This window comes from Harpegnathos saltator, unplaced genomic scaffold (assembly GCF_003227715.2).
Source record: "Harpegnathos saltator strain DR-91 unplaced genomic scaffold, Hsal_v8.6 scaffold75, whole genome shotgun sequence".
Lineage (NCBI taxonomy): Eukaryota > Metazoa > Arthropoda > Insecta > Hymenoptera > Formicidae > Harpegnathos > Harpegnathos saltator.
In genome coordinates, this window is record NW_020230593.1 from 235,868 (window position 1) to 257,962 (window position 22,095).

Sequence of the window (22,095 nt, forward strand, 5' to 3'; positions counted from 1 at the left end):
GTGGTTCAGAGGGAACGAGAGAGAGAGAGAGAGAGAGAGAGAGAGAGAGAGAGAAAGAAGAGGGCACGTGTGTGTCGTATAATTCATGCAACTGCAAATAATTCATCTTTAATGCATGCTACCGCGCATGTGTCTCTTTGAAAGTTCTCGCAAGTAGGCAATTCCTGTCGCAGCTGCTGCGTGTACATCGCGGCAGTCGTCGACGCGCGCGAGGTGGCCCTCGAGTGCGCCTCGCGAGAGAGTAATTCCGCTCGGCAGCGTTCTTCAGCGTCGCATTACGCCGACGGAGCCGCGAGCGAGCGAGCGAGCGAGCGAGCGACATGGCCCGGACGAGTTCCCGAAGGACGCGCGGCCCGACTCGCTCTCGGTGCTTTTGACCCGCGCCGAAACGTCTCCCCGAGTTCGATCGGCCAATCTCCCCGGAGGAAGAGAGGCCAGCAGTGCGTAGGCACACATCATCTTTCTCTCGTGTTCTTTCTCTCCCTCTCTTCCTCTCTCTCTCTCTCTCTCTCTCTCTCTCTCTCTCTCTCTCTCTCTCTCTCTCTCTCTCCTCTCTTCCTCGTCCTCTCCTCCCCTTCACGCGCAAATTTCTCGCTCGCGCGTGTGCGTGCGCGAGCGCGCGCGCTACGCACACGCACAGGGCGGGTTTGTCGGGGGCCAACACACCCGTTGTGTACACAAACGACCTAAGTAAGTAGGCACACACGGAGAGGAGAGTCGACGGAGAAGGACCAGCGTGCGGCGTGGAGGCGCGTCAACGAGAGACGCACACGACACGAACGGAACGACCGCCTGGAGGAGAACCAATAGCTCGTATGGGTTGGTAACCCGGCGGGGGCCACCCGGTGGGGGCCATCAAAATTTCAAAAACGTACGCGGGCCCCTTTCGCGACGAGGATAAAAGGCAGCAATCGCGATTCTTTCGGGCAGTGTCGATACGATCGCCGTACTCGTTCGAGCATCAACGCGCACCACGACAGTCAGCACACGAGGGAGTTGATTATCGCACGGCGGCGTGAAGAGAAGCCAGAGAGCGAGAGAAAAAAAGAGAGAGAGAGAGAGAGAGAGAGAGAGAGAGAGAGAGAGAGAGAGAGAGAGAGAGAGAGGAAGAGCACGAGAGAGAAAAGTAGTAGTGACGATCAGTTGCGAGGAGTTGGAGTAAACCGGCTCCATTTGGTGTTCCACCCTCACCGTCGACCCACAAACCCAGCAGAAATTCACGTCAACATGTTCAGGCTCGCGATATTCAGCGCGCTCTTGGTGGTATCCTCCGTCCTTGCTGCACCGGCGACACAGGACGAGGAGGCGTCGGCGGCGGCGGCGGTGGTGCCACCCTCGATCCTCGAGGAAGCCCTCGACGTGTACGCTTCCTGTTCCGGGGAATCAAGCGTTGCGGTGTGTCTGAAGCTGAAGGCCCTGCGCTACGTCGATCACGCCGCTCGCTCGGCCGACATCGACATCATCGACGGATTCAAGATCGTGCAGACCGAGGAGGCAAAGAACAGGTAAGGCCCGGATTTGAGGACTCGATGGTGATCGGGCCGCGTGCTTCGCGCTCACCGGGACACGGGGCGGCGCGGCGGATCGTAATCGTCGGCGCGACGAGTGAAATTGGGACGTGAGAGACGCGGCAGGTGACCCATGTGCAGGTGAACGCGTGAACGAGGGTCTCGCCTCGCAACGAGTTCGAGTGCACGAGATCGTGGCACGCTGATGCGTAAACGAAGCGTTCGCTGCACGCGAGGCTGCCCGCTCTGCTCGGGGAATGTTCCGTTTGATGACACTCCACTCTGTCTGAAGATTACGAAATCGGGCGGATTGCGAAATCCGATAAGTTTTGTCAACTTGCGCGACTTTGACGACGAGCTCGACAAGCTCGCCGAGTTTACGAATCGAGTACGATCCTGTTTCCGGTTTCATGCGGGAAGACCTTGTAAGCTCTCGGGTATCACTGTACTCGGCGCGCGTTGGGCGCCAATCGAGAACGTCCGGTAATAAAGGCGGTATAGAAAGTCGTTGGCGGATCTCCGGCGGAGGTGTATGCAAATGGACCGTGATAAGAACTGGCTTTCGTTTCTTTTCAGCCGCGCTGACAACGCGAGGTCTCTCAACGACATCGAAAGTACCTTACCAGCCGAGACCGAAGCCAAAGAAGCCGCGATCGATCAGGCGCTCGTAGACAGAGCCGCTAAATTCTTGTCCACGCACACCGTCGAACTGAGCCTGCCCGAAGACGTCTCTCGCTCCTTCGACGAAGGTAAGGGACCCAGTTCTCTCGATCTTTCCCACTGAAAATAGAGACGGCGGAATGTCGCGTAGAAAATTCCTCGACTAAAGAAAACTAGATTATCTCGGTTGAAAAAATGTCCAACACGTAATCAGAATTATATTTGATCACGCTCGGAAGAGAAGAAGAGAAGAGACCGAGGTACTGATGTCTCGAAACAATGTTGCAGCCCGTGGCAAGAAGAAGAGGATCGTCAAGTCCCTGTTGCCCCTTCTTCTTCTCCTGAAACTGAAGGCCGCCGCCCTTATCCCGATCGCTCTCGGCGCCCTGGCGTTGATCGCCTTCAAGGCCCTCGTGATCGGCAAGATCGCCCTCATCATTAGCTTGATCGTCGGTCTGCAGAAGCTGCTCGCCAACAAACACCACAGCTACGACATCGTCGCTCACCCCGTCCACTCGTACGGCCACGACGAGCACGTCCACCACGACCATCACGGCTGGGCAAGGTCCGGCGCGGATCTCGCGTACAAAGCGTACAAGCCCGCTGAATGAAGCTCAACGCCCCTCGTACACAGCTCCCCTACCCTTAACTCTCTACCTTCATTCGCCAAAGTGATCGTCTCTAACCCCGGCGGTCACACCTGAGGGTGGCGTGATCCAGCTTCTCAGGGATCCGCGGACGACAAACTGCCCAGCTCTCTGCCGAGGACCACTCCGCGACGCCTCCACCGACGCGACGACGAGCCAGGTGTTTCGGCGAACGCGACCCTGCACGACGAGGACTTTGTCACTGGATCCTGTGCGCGCGAGTCGAATTTTCATCGCGACACACGACGACGACGACGAGGACGATGGTAGACGCCACGACGAAGACGGGGACGTCGTACGTCCCCGGCAAATCCGTTTAAGCCGACGAAGCTCATCGACCACGACGATAACAGCAATGACGACGACAATGACGACAACGACGGTGACGGTGACGGTGACGAGGACGAGGACGAGGACTGTAGCCGTAAGATTAACGAGAATCTCCAAGCTCTCCCGGAACGGAGACCTGTCACAGCGGTAGAGGTCGCGCCCCTTCGATCATTCTCGCGCGGTATCCTTTCAGAGTCCTCCGCGAGACTAATCCGCGCGCGGAGTGACTCGTAGTCAGTGCTCGCGCGAGACCACCAGATTTAATCCAATGATTATTTATATATCGACCACCCCTGCCGGGATCACATCATGTAACTTATCGTATTATTTATAAATAAATTGTAATTTTATACAATACATATGTACGCCGACAAGAATCTACACTCCACCCAACAACATCCCGTTGGAGAGAGCACCCGATGTATCTCTCTCATAAGCTGCGAATCAAAGTAAATTAAATTTCAATACAACTTCGACGTTGTCCTGGAAAGATAAAAAAAATTCGAACGGAACATAGCAGGAACGGAAAGAAGCAGAAAAAAGTAGTAGGAGAGATAAACAAAAGATAGAACGAAACAGAGCAGAGACGCAGCGATTGGCGAAGGCAGCCGCTGGATAGGAAGATGAATCAGTCCCAAGGACGTGTCGAAAGCTAACGCACGCACACGTCGTCCTTACGATATCTCGGCTCTCTTCGGTCCCGAATTCACTTTACGCAAATTCGGCAATTATGTCCGCGCTACTTACGCTTCTCAATCCTTTTCGCCCAGCTATCATGCCTGTCTCATCAATCTGACGGACTAACGATCTTCCCTATGCTCCATTCTTCGACGGGCGGAAATTACTCTCCTCGGGTGCATCCGGTGTATCGACCCGGCGAGCAACCCGCTCGCAACGACGAAATACAAACGAAGTGTACTTTCGCTGCCTGTAAAATCCGCAGAGTGAAACCAATTGTTCCGTCGTGTGTGAACCCTGTCGCCTATATAGTAGGCTGATCGTGGGTGCAGGATGAACAGTGTTTCCGCGGCCACCCACTCGGCGCTCTCTCCGCCCGCAACGACTACGAAGATTCGTCCTAGAACGGAAAGCAGAAAGAAGGGACAAAATCAAAACAAAGAAGGAAAGGAGATTATAATGCGTCCGGTATAAGCGAAGAATGTAAAGGACACTGCAGCTCTCCGGGTCTTCTTACGTCATCTTACGATGTGAACTGAATTTGTCGGAATTGTGTCCGGTCCAGTCCTCGACGGAACCAGTCCAGAAAGAAGCTTCCTCGACAACTGTCACTCGAGTACCCACGACGAGTTTCCTCCGATGTCCCGTCTCGTTTGAGCCTCCTCGCTTGTGAGACAAGATCGACGGCGCGACGACGATGAAGAGCGAACTGCTGAAGCTCTGCCTGCTCGTGCTCGTGTCTACGGGCATCACAGTGATCATGGAGCCGCGGGCGGAGCACGTCCCGCTGGACAATCCTGGACACTCGCACGGTTTCAACGAGGTGTTCGGCATGTGCCTGTCGAAGAAGGAGTACGGCACGTTCGAGTGCGTGAACCGCGCCATCCTGAGCGCTCTGCAGTCCTTGAACGACAAGGACAGCCTGGAGTTCGGCAAGGTGAGGCTCGACAGGGCGGAGGGCTACGGCAGGGATCTCTTGGACCTGGACTACGACCCGAAGGACTTTGGCAACGTCGTGAAGGCGGCAGCCAGGCTGATGGAGCGGCGGAACTTCAAGTGGAATCTGGACAACTTGTATCCAGGCCTGCAGATGCGCGTCGGCCCGATGCTCAACGGCGAAGGAATGCTGGAATTCGTCCTTATCGAAAGGACCGCTTCGTACAGCGACAGGCAAGCTGGTCCGGGTAGGTAGTTGGCACGTAGGAGAAATTAGGGGCTCGCAAAAGTTCGTCGTCGGCCTGATTTCTTTGAATAAAACAAAATTCTTTTTCAACCGCGATAAAACGCTGCGTTTGCAATTAAAATGCGAACCTGCCAATTACCCGCCATTCTCCATTGCCTTTCAGGTAATTGATTCCGCGTCTGTAAAATGCCGCCCGCGTCTCTCTCTCTCTCTCTCTCTCTCTCTCTCTCTCTCTCTCTCTCGAGAGAGAGAGAGAGAGAGAGAGAGAGCCGATCAGAGATCGTCAGAGATCCTCGACGAATTTCTACGAGCCCCCTTAATGTTACGAAAACGACCTCTCTGCTTGGTCTCGGCAAGATTGCCAAGTTACGCGCCGTCCAATGAGACTTCCGTGCGACCACGCGGAGGAGATTCGTGATCCCGAGTCGCGTGCTCGCTCACGATTTCCCGCTTACGAACGCGGCCGGACGATGTCGTAATAACAACAACAAGCGTCGTTACGAGGCGTTCCTTTGCGGAGTAGTTACGAGGAGCGCTACGAAATAAGGTGGCCGCCGTCGCGCGCGCGAGAGATCGCTAACTCATTACACGTGGAATTAGCTCCGCTTTAGCGCGGAAACGAACCTCGCCGGCGCTGCTTGTACTCGCCGCAGAGAGAGCCGCAAGAGTCGAGCAGCTGCTTCCACGAACGTCCTCCAGTAGGCAGCACGGCTCAAGGCCACCGACCTTGCCGTCGTGGATTTACGCTCGACTTGTGTCGTTTCCAGGTAAGCAGCTCGCGCGGCACGTACTACTGCCGTTTCTCCTAGGCTTCAAGTTCAACCTGGCCTCCCTAATCCCGCTCATGTTCGGCTTCCTCATGATCGTCACGAAGAAGGCGCTGCTGCTGACGAAGGTGGCGTTGTTCGTGAGCGGCCTCCTCGGATGGAACACGCTTTTCGCCGGGGCCTCAGCCCCGCATCCGCCGAGCGGGTTCAACGGCTTCCACACTTACGCGCACGAAATACCGATCGACACGCACTACTATCACGATCATTACTTCCCGCATCGACCTTACAGAACGCTACAGCCGTCGGAATTCAGTCCTTACGATCAGCACGTAATCCGGGAGGTCGTGAATGTTTACGACGGCAGCGGCGATCTGGAGCAGGGCAAGCAAAACCCGAAGAACTTTGCTTGGACCAAGAACATTTAATCGGGAGCATGCCGAGGAGCAATGGGAGCCTTGTTGTTCGGCGTCGAGCGCACTCGACAAGTTCGTAACGAGGGACCAGTTTTGGTCCCTGCCGCGCGCTTCTGAACTCTCGTCAATGATAATTCATCGTAGCATAAATATGAAACGTGCCGCAAGGCACTTGTTGTTCCTAAGGCTTCCAATCAGATTGCAGATCTCGAAAATGTTATCTTCTATTTACAAAAGCGTTTCATGGGCGGTGCGCACTGAAGCGCCTGTAGTTGCAATGAGATTTAGTCGATCGCGGCAATCGCAGCGGAGAAGTAATCATCAAACTAGGATATACCTTCTTTAGATTTAGCTGTAGTATCACCCGATTCTGCTGTTTCTTTTAATCGCCTTAGAATGTAGATGCCCTCAATTGATTATCGCCTTGTTGGGATAAGTATGATAGATCTTTAAGAATTTCTAACCGTCGAGAATGCAGCTTGCGCGCGCTTCGACAATGACACACCCAAATCACCTGAGCATCTTTCCGTATTCGCAGTATTCGTTTCGTGCAAGTAAGTATTTAGAGAATATTATATTGATGTGAGTGATATAAAGCCGGATACATACATCTACTTGGAAACTACCGTACGCTTTCTTCGAACGATTAACTTTCCAGAAGTGGCGGATTTTCAGGTCGAGGAAAGAACGCACGGCGGTCGAGGAATATTCCGCGTAATACCCCGTCCGTCTTGTTACATGTCTTGTTACATATCGATTACGATGATACGATTAAACTGACAAAAGCTGACTCCGCTGCTGGCAGAAGTGTCTCGTTTCTCCTCTCCGTCTTGGATTTACGTAACGAGCGCGACGTAATTCATTCACCAGCCAAGCGTATATTTTAGCAATTCCCGAGGAAAACGATCGCCGATCGTCCCTCCCCGTCTCCGCATTGTGCAATAACGATCTTCACCGTGAGCTCACTGTCGGTTTCAAGGTATCTGTCCATCGGCAGCAGGGCTTGTCGCCGAGATCCTTGGCGTTTTCACTCGACGGCGCCATTAGTCTCAGTCCATTATTGCACCATCTTTTCTTTCGGTCGTCTAACTGTACCAGTTGTCTCTTTCTCTCTCCGTCGCTCTCACGCCACACCATCCGCCGCAGGAACGGCGTTGCTTTATATCCGGGAAACGCGTTTGCTCGTAAAGGGAAAATACTACCGTGTCTTTACGGTCACGCGAATGCACATACTACCACGTGCTCATAACTTGTTCCGTCAGGTGTAACAATCGAGGCGCAAAGGTACGTCGAAGTACGCCCGCCGTGGCAGTCGGCGGAGAAAATTTTTCGCCACACCCGCATCGTCCTTTTTCTTCTTCTCCTTCTTCTTCTTCTTCTTCTTCTTCTTCTTCTTCTTCCTCCTCCTCCTCCTCCTCGTCTTCGTCTTCGTTTTCTTTGCCAGTTGTCAGGATCGAAGTGTTCCTTGTCACAACTTTCCGCATCGCCATTCAATTTAGTAATTAGATTAAGCAGTAATCATGGATGGAGGATAGTCGCGTTATCCGTGATTAATCTAAATTTTCAGTTGTGCGGAAAAATCAGCTGAAGTAACGATAATAATAGCAATAATAGTGGTGATAACGGGCTGACTGTAGACGACTATTCTTCTCGCGAGAGAAATGAAGAAGAGAACAAAAGGGAAAGAAGAAGCGGCGAGAGAGATTTTTTGCAGAGAGATTTCGTGTTCGCGCGAACGGGATAAATAAAACGCGAGTTCTCCGTCATGCGGGGAAACACAGGCTGATGCTGTTGCACGAGCAACAACAATATTGTCGCTGTCGCTACACTGGATAATGAGACCGTGAAAAAAAAGTTTCACACTCGAGCGTACGACGCTTTCTTCGCGATAATTACTTGTACCGTGTCATTAAAGTGGCGAAGAGTGAAGTGGATGATGAATACTTTGCCGTATAACTCGCGGGATTATCCTCTCGCTGGTCTGGACGGAATTTGCCGGACGCCAGGCGGAAACACGCAGGAAGAAGAGCGAACTCGGCTTACTGTGCAACCGGTAGCCTACATTCGACTCGGTGGAAACCGCGTGAGAAAGAGAGAAAGAGGCAGAGGGGGAGAGAAAGAGAGACAGAATTGAATACATTGAACACACAGTGGACAGCGCTAATCAAGTCCATTACTCGGTAATTGCCCAAGTTGCTTTCCGAATGTAGCTCGTCACGGAGCGTAATCTGTGTCGGATTAACAGTATCTCAATGCGCCACGTAATAATAAGTTGCCCGCAAGACCCCTCGCTTGCATCGCCACTGCATCGCGCTACATCGACGGCGGCGGAGAGCTCTAATCCTGTGAAAAAATTCACGCATTAATATGTAATAACAGCGATTCGTCCGTTTGATTATCATCCGGTAACAAAGAGCGGTGTCACTTTCGCGACGATCGACCAACGCTTTCTGTTTCGCATCCGCATTGACAATTGAGCAACATTGCACACCTTCCGCGCTAAAACGTGCGATATGATAATTAGCGAATTTAAAATTCCTCGGGATTAGTGAATCGTGTATGTGTGTGAGTGTGTGTGTGTGTGTGTGTGTGTGTGTGTGGTCAGCGCGATGCGCCGGGAGAAACTCAATCCTGTCGCTCGACGATCTGTTGAGAATTCGAATCTGAACGTCCTCGCGATGACGAAGAAGCCAACGGAGTTGAGTTTCTCTAGCTCGTAATTTAACGAATCACTTCCTGCACTAGGGAAAAAAAATTTAGTATCTCTAACAAAACTGTTTAGTTGAGGCATTTTTTAATAGCAACCAAATATCTTGTTTTATATAACAAAATATTTAGTTTGCTCAACTAAATATATTTTTCTGCTTTGTTCTCTGGACCAAATGATTTTGTTCTTAGACTTCATATATAAAAATTAAGCATTTTAATTATCTTATCCATAAAAATTACATAATAACGAAATATTATTTTACATAAACTAAAATAATGCCCAATGGATACTACTTTGTCTTTCTGTGCACTAAAATTTAGATTTTATATATTAAGAAAAAATTATAGTATTTTCAACAAAATTCATATAGTTAAAGCTTTTTGGTTGCTGTAACAAAAGTATTACGTTATACGAACAAAGTGTAATCAAACAAGATATTTGTTTACAGGAACTAAACAATTTTGTTGGGCATGTTTTAACCAAATTATTCTGTTGTTACAAGAAAATTTTGGTTCACGTAACAATACACTCTTCCTAGTGTGAGAAATGAATTTATTCAGATCAGAAGGAAATTATTTCCGGCCTCATATTTAATTTTGAATCAAACGCACATACGCATTAGTCTCCAGTTGTCGATCGTTCGATCGTTCGAAAGTGCATCGAGAAACATTCCGGATTGCTGATCGCTCGGGCTCCTCAATTATTTCACATTCCACACGGAACTAGATTCGTGCCACCATTTGACGGACGAGACGAATATTCGAGCGCGTGTTTTTCCTCCAGACGTATTGTCTTATCCCGGGCAGCACGCGAAGCTAGTCGTGCGTGCGAATTGCCGGGCAGGTCCGTTTCTTTCAGCCGTTCTTTCTCGTAATCCCGCACCGCAATCATACGCCGCGAAGAAGCGGAACACTATCTGTCCAATGCGATTCTGATACGTCGCTATTAACGACGGCGAGTTGGCACGACGCTGTTTAAGGCTCGTTTGGCAAGCGGGTCAGAGGGATACTTACTTACGGGGCTGTACAGACATTGTCTTGCTTGAGGGGTCTCTCCTCCCGTTGTAGTGTGGAGTTAAACAGCGCGTGGATCTCAGGTGCGGGCGCGTATCCTGGGAATTTTAATGCCTCTGGTAGGAGAGGCTAAACGCTCGTGCGCTTATATAAATCACGATGCAACCAGATTCTCACAATTAGTCGGCAGCGTTTACCGACCAGCTGACCAGCTGACCAGAGCGCTCTCCAGCTCTCCCGGAGAGAGAATAGAAGCAAAGTAGTAGCCGGTGGACGTAGAAGCGCGCGGGAGCACGACCCGTGGTCATTGTGCCGAAGAACAGCTGAGAGGGCGGCCGCACTGCGTGGACGTGGAAGAGGATCGACGGGCACGGGCGCGATGGAAAAGCGACGTTCGTTAGTTTGGATCTTGCGTGTCTTTCAGCTCACGTTGTTCTGCAACGTGGTGTCCGGCAGCAGTGAGTACACGCAACCGTTCGAGCGGTGCGCGAACGAGAAGAACACCTTCGACTGCTTCAAACGACGTGCCCTCGAGATCTTCGACTCGGCGATACGTGACGATTCCGTGTACAAGGTCAACGACTACCTCTCGATCACCAGAGACCCGTCGGCCATCAGCAGGAGTCAAGGCCCAGGGACCTCGGAAAATGTCACGGAGCTGAGCCTCGATCAGAAGCTGAACAACAAGTTCTACGAGTACCTGTCGTCGAGGAGCTTGAAGCTCACGATACCCGGCAGTGCTTTCGAAGGTTTGAGCATATATAAATATAGATAAATAAATAAATAAATGTGTGTACACAATCGTAACGCATCACTTGAAATTGAAACGTATGATTATGATATTTATTGAGGTTACTATCCCTTGTGAGGAAACAAGCGGAACTTGCAACGTTTCACATCTCTAAATTTCACGCGGGTCGACGATCTCCCTCCCGGTTCTAAAGACTCGAAACATCAACGATTAATTAACGATTAATTAATTCACACGTTTCCGATATACGCAATATGTTGACGAGGCAGTGCCTTTCGATTACATTACCTGAACGCAAAGCGCAGCTGAAACTTTTTCTACGACGTGTGTTAACAACTCGCGATTTTCAACAGTCAAATTAACGCGTTTATAACATTTACAGGAAGACGAAAGAAGAATAGAGGATTTGGATATCTGTTAATGGCGGGCGCCGTATTAGCAGGTAAATCTCTCTTTGAAAACTAAGAAAAATCAAAGATCCCAAAGAGTAAACAAAACTACTGACGATTAACGATCTATTCCTAACGGAGCACGGTCAAAATTGCAAGCTTCTAAAAAAAATATATAACGCAAGAGGAAAATTAATTTATTATCTTTTTTTCAACTTCATTCAAAAGCGATTAAAGGTATAAAATGCTTTGTATATTCGAGCAATTTTTATAAGAAACTACAAACCAGATACACTTTGACTGCCTTGATAGATCCATTGAATAAGTGAATAATCAAAATGGAAAGTTCGATTGTCACTTTGGCTAAAAGTTTTCAAACAACTCTGTACCAATTTCATATTTCTCATCGGTCTAGGCAAATAAAGGACCTTTCCACTTTTATGTCATCCAGTTTAAAATCGATCGTTGAAAAACACGATTAACCCTCTTTATGCGGTCATTGATATCTTAATAAGACTAGCATCTTACGACGCAAATCGTGTTTGTCCAGGCATGATGGCGCAACTGGCTTACGGAAAAATAGCTTTCCTCGCCGGAACGGCGTTGCTGACGGCGAAAATGGCTCTAGTGCTGAGCGCGATAGTCGGCTTGAAAAAGCTGGTGTCGAGCGGCGGAGGTGGTGGCCACGAAGTGATCTATGCGACAGCTTCGGAACATCATGGCGGTGGTGGCGGTGGATACGGCGGTGGTGGTGGCTACGGCGGCTGGCAACGAGCGATGGAAGTCGTTCCACCAACTTGAATCACGCGCTCGACCTTCGGACGCTGTGCTAACGCCGAACTCTGCAGCTGCCGCGCATAACACGTCTTTTCCCCCTTCGATGCATCTCCGAAAATAATATTAATTTATTTTTCAATACAGAGGCTACGATAAGGTCGAGCTTAACCCTTAAAGGCTAATTAATTTCACCTCATGCGAATTTTTGATCTTATTCAAAAACGTAACTACACTGACAATGGTAATTTTATAGGTATTTATTTACACTGTCAGTAATGATAACATTATGATAAAGTAGATCAATTCTCACATATACTCTGCTACAAACAGAAGAAGAAACGTTAGCTTGAAGTGATACTTGATGGTAGCTTTTGAGGGTTAAGTACAATATCGTTCTCCCCTTTTATACACGAACAAAATTATTGCATAAAAAATAAACAGTGTGTAATATATCGAGGAGATTTTCGTGTAAAGGACATCTCGTCGGACATATCCTGGATCTCTCGTCAATTTAGAGATCATATCTCTGATTAAAATGCGAAGGTAAATTCAAGATGACTGACATATTTTTTATTATCTTATGATGTCTTACGTTGTATATTTTTTCTGTTTGTATTGCTGTTTTTTATTACTATTTATTACTATTGTTATATTTATATGTAATTTTTATCGAACTTGATTATTTCATAAGGTACATACGATGTTGTCATTAAAGTAATACTGAATATCAAATAACTCGTGTATATTTCTTAATGTTAATATTCACAAGTGTTATAAATTTAATGTTACATGAAAGAAATTCAATGTGTACATCTTGTAAAGGAATCAAAGAGTATCAAAGAAATTAATTATCTATTTAAATACCATATTTGGACATGTTGCTTGGTGCTGATTGACGGTGCTTTTATTATGATATATTTGTGCTCAAGGACTTGCAAATTATCGCATATCATTATGCGCACAATATTTCGCACAATTCTGCAATTATAACATTATAAGATTTGCACAGATCAAAACTTGTACTACTACAAGATATTTATCTAAATCGAAGCTACATTATCGAGTGGGCACATGGTTGAATAGAATACGGCTGATACCAGTAATTTCTAGCGTCACTTTTCTCTCTTTTTCTAGTGCAACACACGTTTCGCATGAATAGTCGTTAATTTATTTCGACCACTATTTGTGAATAACAATTAATATCAATTAATTAGAACCTATTTCTATCGTAGAATCCGCCGTCCCTCTCGATGACTGTACCCGTCTTCCCCGTAATCATTACGATGATCATAATCGACGCTGGAGCTATGCGTTTGTATGTAACTGTGGTGTGGATACTTCACTACCTCATAAGACGTCTCCTGATCTGAAACAAGAAGCTCGCTTGAGGTATTTCGAAATTGATTAGTGGCCTCCTCCTTTGTCGTGTGATAGAAGTCGTGACAGACAAGTTTGTAACATAACTAATTCTTTATACTTTTGTGAGAAAAAATGTTTACGTGAAAATTTAGTCTGATTTAGAATAATTATAAAGTCAATTATCACTGAAAATTCTAGATACATAAAGCTAAGATTTTAGACACCGTGAAATTGGAGAAGAAATTGGAAAACACAAAATGATAATTCGCCAGTTTGTAAATTCACGCGCCACTTCGAATCACGGAAACTCGAAGAGAACTTTAACGGTAGAATTTTAACAGTAAGAAAATTACATTGCTATTTATAACTTACCTACCATGTATTTACGTACCATTCTTTTTCAAAATTGCAGCGATTGCGATAGCTAAGGCTATCTTAGCGACTACTACTGCCTTCCCTGCGAGAGTCGCAACGCCGTGTAATAGTCCATAAATTAACATTGCTTTCATAGCTCCAAGTATGTACAGTATTATTCTGTTACCTCTATTTTTCCTCTTCCGGCCAGTGACTGAAAGTCAAAAAAAGAAACGATTGTTAGTCACGTTACTTCTTATTTATAAATTTGATATTACTCCTTCTGATTTTTGTATCAACCAATTGTAATTAACCAATTAAATAACGTTTGCAAGAATCTACCAGAATAGAACTTGTCCAAAATAGAGAGATAGTCCAAAAGATTAAAATGAAAGCTAGAAGTTATTTCAGCAAATTAAAAAAAAAATAAAAGAAGAAAAACGAGATATATATAGTTTTGCAACAAATATGTAACACTGTGCAGAGATCGAAATCTTACAGACCAAAGATTAGTCGGTTACTTTGAAACATTCGAACGACATTCCAATTTTCTTGCACTTGTCTCAACAATGTCCTCACCGTCTGCTCGCCCAAACTATTTATTTATTTGTTTCTTTGTTTATCCCCTCAGAACAGAAGTGAATTCTGGCATTTAAGATTTCAGGACAAGTAAATTGCGCAGAAAAATTATACAACACAATTATACAAAAAGTAACAACATATCCTCGCTTGTCCCCTGTATGGTTTACCTCCGATGAAGTCGCTAATTAAATAACGTGTAACAAATTAAACGAGACGCGCAAGAACACTCAATGAACCGGCCGAAAATCCTTCACCTTCAACCAGCCCGCTATCCTCGATGTCACTCAAGGACCTCCGCGCGGTCGTCCTGACGGTCCGCGTTCGATCCTCCGTCGTCTCTCGGTCGGTCTCGGCACACCCTCCGGACGCCCGATCACCCTCATCGTGCACGCACTCGATCGACCTGGAGGACGCAGCTCTCAGCTGGTACCTTCTGTCGACAGGCTCGCACAAACAACTGGCGATCAGGCCTCCCAATATGAGAGGTACGATAAGCTGCCGAAGCATGTTCGACAACGACTGCCGCTACGCGAAGATCGTCATATTTATAGGCGTGCCGGCAATTAGTAGCAATAGCGGAGCAAAGTGGTGTTACGACATACAGAGCGTGAATGCGTCTATGGTCAAATGCAACACGCGCGTAAAATTATTCCGACCGCTGGGCATTTCCGTACGATGTGCTGTACGCACGCGTATGCGGCGCATCGCCACAGGCCGGCACATAGTGGCATGTGTAGAAAAACAATATCAGATCAGGAGTCGAGCAGTGAGAGGAATTAGAGATTTCATCGGCGCGCGGCATCTCGTGTTTTTTCGCCGCCCCGGAGTGTGAAATAAGGATCGGCGCGGCGTGTGTGGAGGTGAACTCGGCGTTAATTCGACTCGCGTGAGAAGGAAGAGGCAGGCGAGAGACGGGGGCGGGAAAGTCAAGGTGGGAGGGACCAGAGTGGTGGAAATTTGAAATTTATCAAAATCGAACGCTGAGCACCGACGGATATGTTGGCCAAAGTAGCTGTTTCTTCTTCTTCTTTTTCTCACAGCTTAGCGGATCTCGTGATTAGTGGGAAAGGCGATTTACTTGCGATATTAAGCAAGCCGGAAATAAGAAGTATTGCCGGCGTAGAAAGTAGAATGAAATATAGCATTAATCGGTGTGTTAATTGTAATCAGCTGATTTGTAAGCGCTGACGCGAGCAACTTACCGCAGAGCCGGTCACACTTTATCTCTCTCCCAGCTCGACTCAACTCGAGCGCTCGATGCGACTCGAGAAACACCAATTATACCAATAACGTCGTTATATATTAATATCACATCCGCGTTACATATTAATCGCTCTTTCTCGGCAGTTCTAAATCAGCGAATATATACTTTTTTCACTGTCAGTTAGGACAAATATTCTCAGACGTGAGAAGCAACGATCGGCAGAGTAACTCGGGTACATCAAGTACAAGAAAAGTCGAGTTACTCGCTGACGAGTGGAGGTAAGACGATGCGGCTTTTCACGAAAATTACTTATTTTGCCTCATTTACGAATATTTTAACCTATACCTGTATAACACTGCATTCTTTACACAGCATTTGGTAGTCTCTTCGTGTCAGCGATATCGTAAATCGCTTCTTGATAGAAAATTATACTAAAGGTTTCATGCGTCACACTGTCGGAATAACAGATTATTCGAACAATCACTTGTCACAACGTTCCCGCACATCGAGACCCGTCTCGTCCGACTGCTTCGCTCCGTTTTGGAAAATATTGATACTCTAATGATGAGGCTTGGTGGTACGTCGCCGAAGGAAAAGAAAACCGCGCCGCGACGCCGATCTCTCCCGCCTTGCTCGTGCGCGCTCCCAAGTCGAATGAATTAAAAACGTAAGTAGACTGTCACCGCGAGGTGAATGAAGACCCTTGCTTTTCACTTGTTCCCGCTCCCACGATTCTTCCGAGCCGGAAAGTGGAGAACAAGGCCTAAAAAGGCCGAGACGATCCTTCGTCTCGGCGGATGTTTTGTATGCCACTGGGCCAATCGAGCATCCTCGATTCACTCACCCGGAGTGTGTAGTCAGGGGTTACTGCCTCCAAAGGTCACCAGCTGTTTACCGCTTGTCCCCTGCACGGCAAGAATGCTGCTCCCGTCTGTTTTACTACCGTCTAAAATTCCTCGCGCCTCCTCGCGAGGCACCTCATGCCCGCGGCAGCCCCGTTCAAGCGACTTTTCTGCCTTGACGTTTTACTGCCTTTAGCTTGGGCCGTTTCCACGAGATTCCTCCGCATGTCGTTGTTCCCGTTGCTCCGTGGCCACTTCAGCTAATTACGCAACGAGAATCCTTGCGCCGGGCGCCGCTCGGATGAAATCGGCTGCGCTGATCGACGCACACGCCGCGCGATTCAGCTTTATACGAATTTAACGAGCCCGCGAGAGCCAGATACGTATGAGGCATCCGATAATGAGTTTGGTCGGAACATTCCTTGCTCGCAGCGTCACTCGTTGCCGATCCTCGACCTCGATCTGCTAGCGGCCAGAGCCGCGGTCCTGTTCTTGCCTGCGAAATATCTCCCGTGGAAGGAAGCTCATTACGAGCTTTGACCTATTGTCCCGCACTTTCATCATGCCGAGAAACTGCGTCTCGGCGCTTCCGCGAGTCTCCGTTACGCAAGATTGGTCTAATCGAGGGTCTTCCTCCCGCTCTTCCGGATTCTGAGAATTTTCGCGCCCCATTTTCGATCCCAACTACCTTAAAGACTCCAGAGGACCAATGAGGAAAAGTAGCTCTTGGTGAATAAAGAGATTTCTTGGTAAATTTATCGGTTAAATAGAATCAAGATAGACCAAGATAAATTGAAGATAGAAAAACTTCAGCTATCGAGGTGAAGAGCAGGACCAAAATTTAGACTCGAGGAGCCTACTTAGCTTGTAACTTCCGCGAAGAATACCGTGCGACTTCATAGAACGCGCAAAGAAGCGTTTTTTCCAGCCGGTTCCGCGGAACGTTGGACGTTACTTCACGGGGGCATATGAGATAATTGATCGCGCGCGAGCGCGATTTCGTCGAGATAATTGTCATCTGGTACCTGGGACCTGGTGTCCCGCTTCTCCATTTTGATGAGACAATCGAAAGTACGTCGATGCCGCATCACAAGTGCTCGTGCGGGCGCGAGTACCAAGAGTACATACGTCTTTAGCTCAATGAGCGCACAATTTACCGTAATGGCTGATCCGATTAAATTCCAAGTAGGTTTGATGCACCTCGGAGGGTTGATTTACGTGAGGGGATTCACCTTGATTTGGCTCCACGTGCTTCATGATGAAAAATGCTCCGACATAAAGTCCGGAAGCGCCGAGTTTCTCATTCATAAGGTTTAGTCATCGTCGCGTCATCACAACGTCGTCACACACACTGCGCAACTGTATGACGACTGTGTGACGACTGCGTAAATTGATTATTTATTACAATGGTCTGTTATGTGGCGATAATATGGCATGTCGCGTGCGTTTACGGAAAATCCAGAAAAATCACAGTCATAAGAGAGTCATGACCGTAATTCAGTCACACGGAATTCAGCGCTTTCGATGACCGGGAATTTGGTATTTAGAACAACCGTGACTTGACAATAAGAAGATTTGAAGAACTCGAGATTTGAGACGTACGTCTGCATCTTTTCTAAGAAAAAAGAAAAGAGGAAATAATAAAGCGTCGATACGCGAGGCGATGTCAAGGAGTGCTCGTAACTCGCTTGGCTTCTTTTTTCTTTTTTTTTTTTTTCTTTAGATTGTACGGTTAAACGTGATAATTGCGGGTCCAACCGCGCAATTATACGTAGGCTCGTTACTCGCGCGCGGGAATCCATTTCACGCGCCGCTCCGCGTGAGAATACAAACGCGCGGGCTCTCGGCCAGAATGTGGCACGGGCCTTATAATACAGTTAAATCGCAGCGTGTCCGTGTGTCAAGGAGGGAGGAGAGGGGACACAGCAGCAGTACTGACTATGGGATAATCGCGAAGTAGGTAACAGCGTGGAGGATGCATCGTGGAGGCTGTTGTCGCATTAGTGATGCGCTAACCTCGATCGAGTATGTCGGCGGAGGACCGCGCGCGATCTCGGAGTCGCGTTCCTAGCGAAGCATGATACAAGACGGAATACATTGACACATTGAACCCGATACTTGCGGCGCAAATTACACCGGTAATGTACGATATTGAGCTTTCGCCATCAATGTGGCTGACAGCGCGTCAAGGAGGAATGTCGAATGTTTGTTTTGATGATGAGATAAAATTAATGAAACTTGGACGACGAAGAAATGAGACGAGATACACATTCATATTCCTTTCCAGAAGCACTTTCCGGAAGCCAGTTGATCTCTTTGAAGAAATTCCGCAACATTCGCTAACGCGCCAATTCGTTTCGACGTGATTGCGAAACCGGTGTGTGTATGTTCAAATATCGAATATAAGCAGCTAACTGCCTCGCGTTATGCGATACTCGCGCGATACGTCGATAATTTCGTGTTTACTGCAATCGTACCGAAAACGAACGCGGACACGTGCCGAGATATAACACGCAATTCACGCACGCGATTTGCGGAAAAGAGAAATAATATTGCTGTAATACTGCTGATAAATCTGCTGTTGCGCAGCACGGAACAGCAGCACCGCATTCGCAATCGCATAATCGGGCGGCGTGTTACAGTTCTTTTTCGTCGGGTTTTACGCAGCGCGCTCCGTCAATTAAATTAAATTTGCTACGAGATTGCTCCTTCGTCTGGACAAAAATTCGTATATTTATCCGAAGAAGTAAGCTGTACAAATGATCCCGACTCTGCAACTTGCATTCGTCCGGCCTGGATATTCGCGACAGCCGCGTTAATCCACGACGGAAAGTCGACTGAACGAGATATCGGGACGAGGAAACTGCGGGGAGAGACACAGAAAAGGAGAGACCAGGGAGAGACAATGGAGAGACGAGGGAGAGACAGCGTAACCTTCGGCTACATTTCACGCGAAATGCACCAAGCTCGTAGCTAATCCGTTGTCCTTGTTTGCTTTTCCTACTTTTCCCAGTGCGCGACAAGGATACCGAGTAACAGGATAACGAAAACGAAAGATAATGACAGCCGACATATATAGGCGAATAATAAGAGGATTAATGGAGGATAACAATGATCCGCGCAGGGAAAGTAGATCATGCGCGCCGATAATCCTCACCCGCGCGCGGCGAACAGGAAGATGAGAGCACGACGAAGAGGAAGGTCACGAGCCGTCCGCAAGTTGGAACCAGTTTCCAACATCCCCACGTTACGCCGGGGGTCAGTGAGATCACGGTGCCAGTACACCAATACGCGATCTCCGGCACTCCCCCTCTGGTTGCATCCAACCGTCCTCCCCTTCCGCACCACGGAATACGAATCTCGATGAAGGCGCACAAACAGCCGCGTACATACACACCTACACACCCAAACGCCGCGCCGGCTTCCTAGAGGACAGCGTAGTCTCGGCGAAATTTAATGAACGAATCGCGTGGCTGCGCGCGCTCAACGGCAATGGCCCGATCTCGAGTGGCGCGAGTGGGTCTCTGTGTCAGGAAGGGTCACATGGCTCTTCGCGCTACCACCATGGGAATTTTTACGCGCTCCCCCCGGCGCGTCTCGCCAGCGACGGCGGCGGCGGCGGCGGCGGCGGCGGCGGCGGTGGCGGCGGCGGCAGCAGCTGCTTAGCGCGCTGAAAGAGAAAGAGAAGGATGAAAGGACGAGATAGGAGAGTTGGCGAGGGGGCTGGCGAAGACGGAGGATTATAGCTCACTCATACACGTGAGGTCGCAGTCGTCACGTGAGCCGTCTCCTCCGTACGGACCTACGTGTACGACGTCGAGGAGCCACCTCTCACCCCCTTCGCGAAGGATAGCACCTAGCCTAGCTGCTGCTCGATGGTATATATCGGCCCGGAGACTTGGTCCTAGCGCCAGTTCTCTCTAGTCGAGGATCAATCTCAGCCTGGTGGGTGCGCGCGGTTTCTCGTATCTCTCAGTCTCAGCTGAAATTTGCGAGTCTCGCTCCCTCTGCGCCGTCTCTTTCTCTCTCGTCGCGTGACACGTCGCGGAAACAAGGCGAGGGCGAGGTGAATACCTACACTACCTACCTAGTACTACTGGATTCGGATCGGAGCGAGAGCACGAACGAGAGAGAGAGAGAGAGAGAGAGAGAGAGAGAGAGAGAGAGAGAGAGAGAGAGAGAGAGAGAAAGACACATCGATCGAGATGTCGCCGATCGGAAAATCGTCCAAGTGTGTGCTGCTACTGTCGTTAGTCTGCGCTGTCGTCAGCGTCACCGTCCGCGCCGCCGACGACGACGGCGGCTTCTTCGACCGAGGATACCGCGCGCTCTACCGCGTTTATGAAGAGTGCCAGCACCGCAATATGGCGATATCGCCGTGCCTGAAGAAGAAAGCAATCTCGTTCTTCGAGAGGCTCGGTCGCATACAGACCTTGCCGCTCGGCGAGAACTTCGAGCTCGTGAAGGTCGCGCCGTTGACGGACGACGGCTCGCGTAGTGCGATCGCCGACCTGGAGACCACCCTGGCCCGCACGAACGGCGGCGCGACCGACGAGCTGCTCACTGAGATCCTGTTCGAGCGCGTGGCCGCGCTCATGAACAGCTTCAACGTGCGGATCAGCTTGCCGAAGACCACGTCGGGCGAGTTGCAGCGCAGCGTCGAGGAGGGCCGCGGCAAGATGAAGAAGATGATGGGCATGATGATGATGGGCATGGCGATGAAGCTCGCAGCGTTGGTGCCGATCGCGATGGGCGTGCTCTTCCTGTTGGCCGGCAAGGCCCTCATCATCAGCAAGATCGCCTTGGTGCTGTCGCTGATTATCGGGCTGAAGAAGCTGCTGAGCCAGAAGCAGGGCGGCGATCACCATGGCGGCTGGCAGCAAGGTGGCGGCGGCTGGGACAGGAGCCTAAAGGGAGCCGCCGACTCGCCGATACCGTCGATGACGGCAACCGAGCGCGAGTACGCGCAGACCGTGGCGTACAGCGCGTGGCAGAAGAAGCACTGAGAACCACCCCGTCGCGGCGGGGAAGCGCGAGAGGCGCAAGGGCGGATTCCCCCGGGCTAGATTTCGGGAGGTAGACAAGCAGGCGACGTAAACGGCAGCCTGTACGTAAACGAGGGAGCGGACGAGAGACGCGCGGTTTTCCCGGAAATTCCGTTCGTCGGCGTCCGAACGGCGAACGTCGGATCTCAGCTTCATTCGTTCACCGACGCGCAAGGTCGCACGTAGCGAGCGTGTAGTGGCTTCGGGCCCGCCGCGCCGCGCGGAAATTCGCCAAGTCGACGACAGTGAAACGACGAAGACGTAAGCGCCGACGCATCGACTTGTCGGAGATTCGCAGCTCCCCGGGAAGAAAGATTGTACATCGGTTTTGCCTTCGTACGGCTGCCTGAGGCGAACTTTGCACACACGAGTCGTGTAGAATTATGCATAACTTATATATATATATATATATATATATATATCATCGTATGTAATTTCGTGTAATGATGTATAATCGTCTCTTCCCTGCCGGGCTATCGGCGTCGACGACGATCTCGCACGTGGAGGTCAGCGTGCGCGAATGCGAAAATTGTCTCCTCCACATCCGCGTTAGCCGGCTAAGTACATTCTATGCGATCGAATAAAAGGGAGCAAGAAGATACACGAGGTGGTCCGTGACTTTCCCGCTAACGAACGCGTTAACAAAGTGCGTACGCGCGGACGGGGAGAAGCGAGAATTTCGCTGATCGGGCGATGAACGTCGGACTCGAAGCCGAGCGAGAACCGTCTCGCTGGTGCTCACAAATTTTCCGAAGGATCTGATCGCTTGCCGGACGACGGTCGTCGCGACGTCACGCGCAATCTCGTCTCCGGATTAACGGCGCGGGCGTTCGCACGCGGCCTGCGCGATTTGCGCTAAAGCGTGAAATTAAAAAAGAAA

At 49.3% G+C, this 22,095-nt stretch overlaps 3 protein-coding genes across 3 annotated transcripts; 2 read left to right on the forward strand and 1 right to left on the reverse strand.

Moving 5' to 3' along the window:
• Nucleotides 1–912: 912 nt before the first annotated feature.
• Osi9 (DUF1676 domain-containing protein Osi9) lies at nucleotides 913–3,527 on the forward strand. Its single transcript, XM_011155941.3, has 3 exons — nucleotides 913–1,505; nucleotides 2,085–2,257; nucleotides 2,457–3,527. The coding sequence occupies exons 1-3, from the start codon at nucleotides 1,228–1,230 to the stop codon at nucleotides 2,777–2,779; spliced, it is 774 nt and encodes a 257-aa protein (XP_011154243.1). The 5' UTR covers nucleotides 913–1,227; the 3' UTR covers nucleotides 2,780–3,527.
• A 756-nt stretch (nucleotides 3,528–4,283) lies between these two features.
• LOC105192490 (uncharacterized) lies at nucleotides 4,284–21,573 on the forward strand. Its single transcript, XM_025306048.1, has 7 exons — nucleotides 4,284–5,007; nucleotides 5,774–6,180; nucleotides 6,728–6,743; nucleotides 10,125–10,661; nucleotides 11,046–11,105; nucleotides 11,603–11,835; nucleotides 20,334–21,573. Exons 1-7 carry the CDS (start codon nucleotides 4,521–4,523, stop codon nucleotides 21,174–21,176), a joined length of 2,583 nt encoding a protein of 860 aa, XP_025161833.1. The 5' UTR covers nucleotides 4,284–4,520; the 3' UTR covers nucleotides 21,177–21,573.
• On the reverse strand, nucleotides 12,707–14,811 carry LOC112590199 (uncharacterized). Its single transcript, XM_025306063.1, has 3 exons — nucleotides 14,379–14,811; nucleotides 13,580–13,756; nucleotides 12,707–13,195 (listed from the first exon to the last, which is right to left on the reverse strand). Exons 1-3 carry the CDS (start codon nucleotides 14,629–14,631, stop codon nucleotides 13,053–13,055), a joined length of 573 nt encoding a protein of 190 aa, XP_025161848.1. The 5' UTR covers nucleotides 14,632–14,811; the 3' UTR covers nucleotides 12,707–13,052.
• Nucleotides 21,574–22,095: the final 522 nt, after the last annotated feature.

Coding starts and splice junctions, on each gene's coding strand:
- Osi9 (XM_011155941.3), top strand. CDS start 1,228: ATGTTCAGGCTCGCGATATTCAGCGCGCTCTTGGTGGTATCCTCCGTC. Junction 1,506..2,084: donor ACCGAGGAGGCAAAGAACAG/GTAAGGCCCGGA, acceptor GTTTCTTTTCAG/CCGCGCTGACAACGCGAGGT. Junction 2,258..2,456: donor CTCTCGCTCCTTCGACGAAG/GTAAGGGACCCA, acceptor ACAATGTTGCAG/CCCGTGGCAAGAAGAAGAGG.
- LOC105192490 (XM_025306048.1), top strand. CDS start 4,521: ATGAAGAGCGAACTGCTGAAGCTCTGCCTGCTCGTGCTCGTGTCTACG. Junction 5,008..5,773: donor CGACAGGCAAGCTGGTCCGG/GTAGGTAGTTGG, acceptor TGTCGTTTCCAG/GTAAGCAGCTCGCGCGGCAC. Junction 10,662..11,045: donor ACCCGGCAGTGCTTTCGAAG/GTTTGAGCATAT, acceptor TAACATTTACAG/GAAGACGAAAGAAGAATAGA.
- LOC112590199 (XM_025306063.1), bottom strand. CDS start 14,631: ATGCTTCGGCAGCTTATCGTACCTCTCATATTGGGAGGCCTGATCGCC. Junction 13,757..14,378: donor GGATAGCGGGCTGGTTGAAG/GTGAAGGATTTT, acceptor TTTGACTTTCAG/TCACTGGCCGGAAGAGGAAA. Junction 13,196..13,579: donor TGCAATTTTGAAAAAGAATG/GTACGTAAATAC, acceptor TTCTTGTTTCAG/ATCAGGAGACGTCTTATGAG.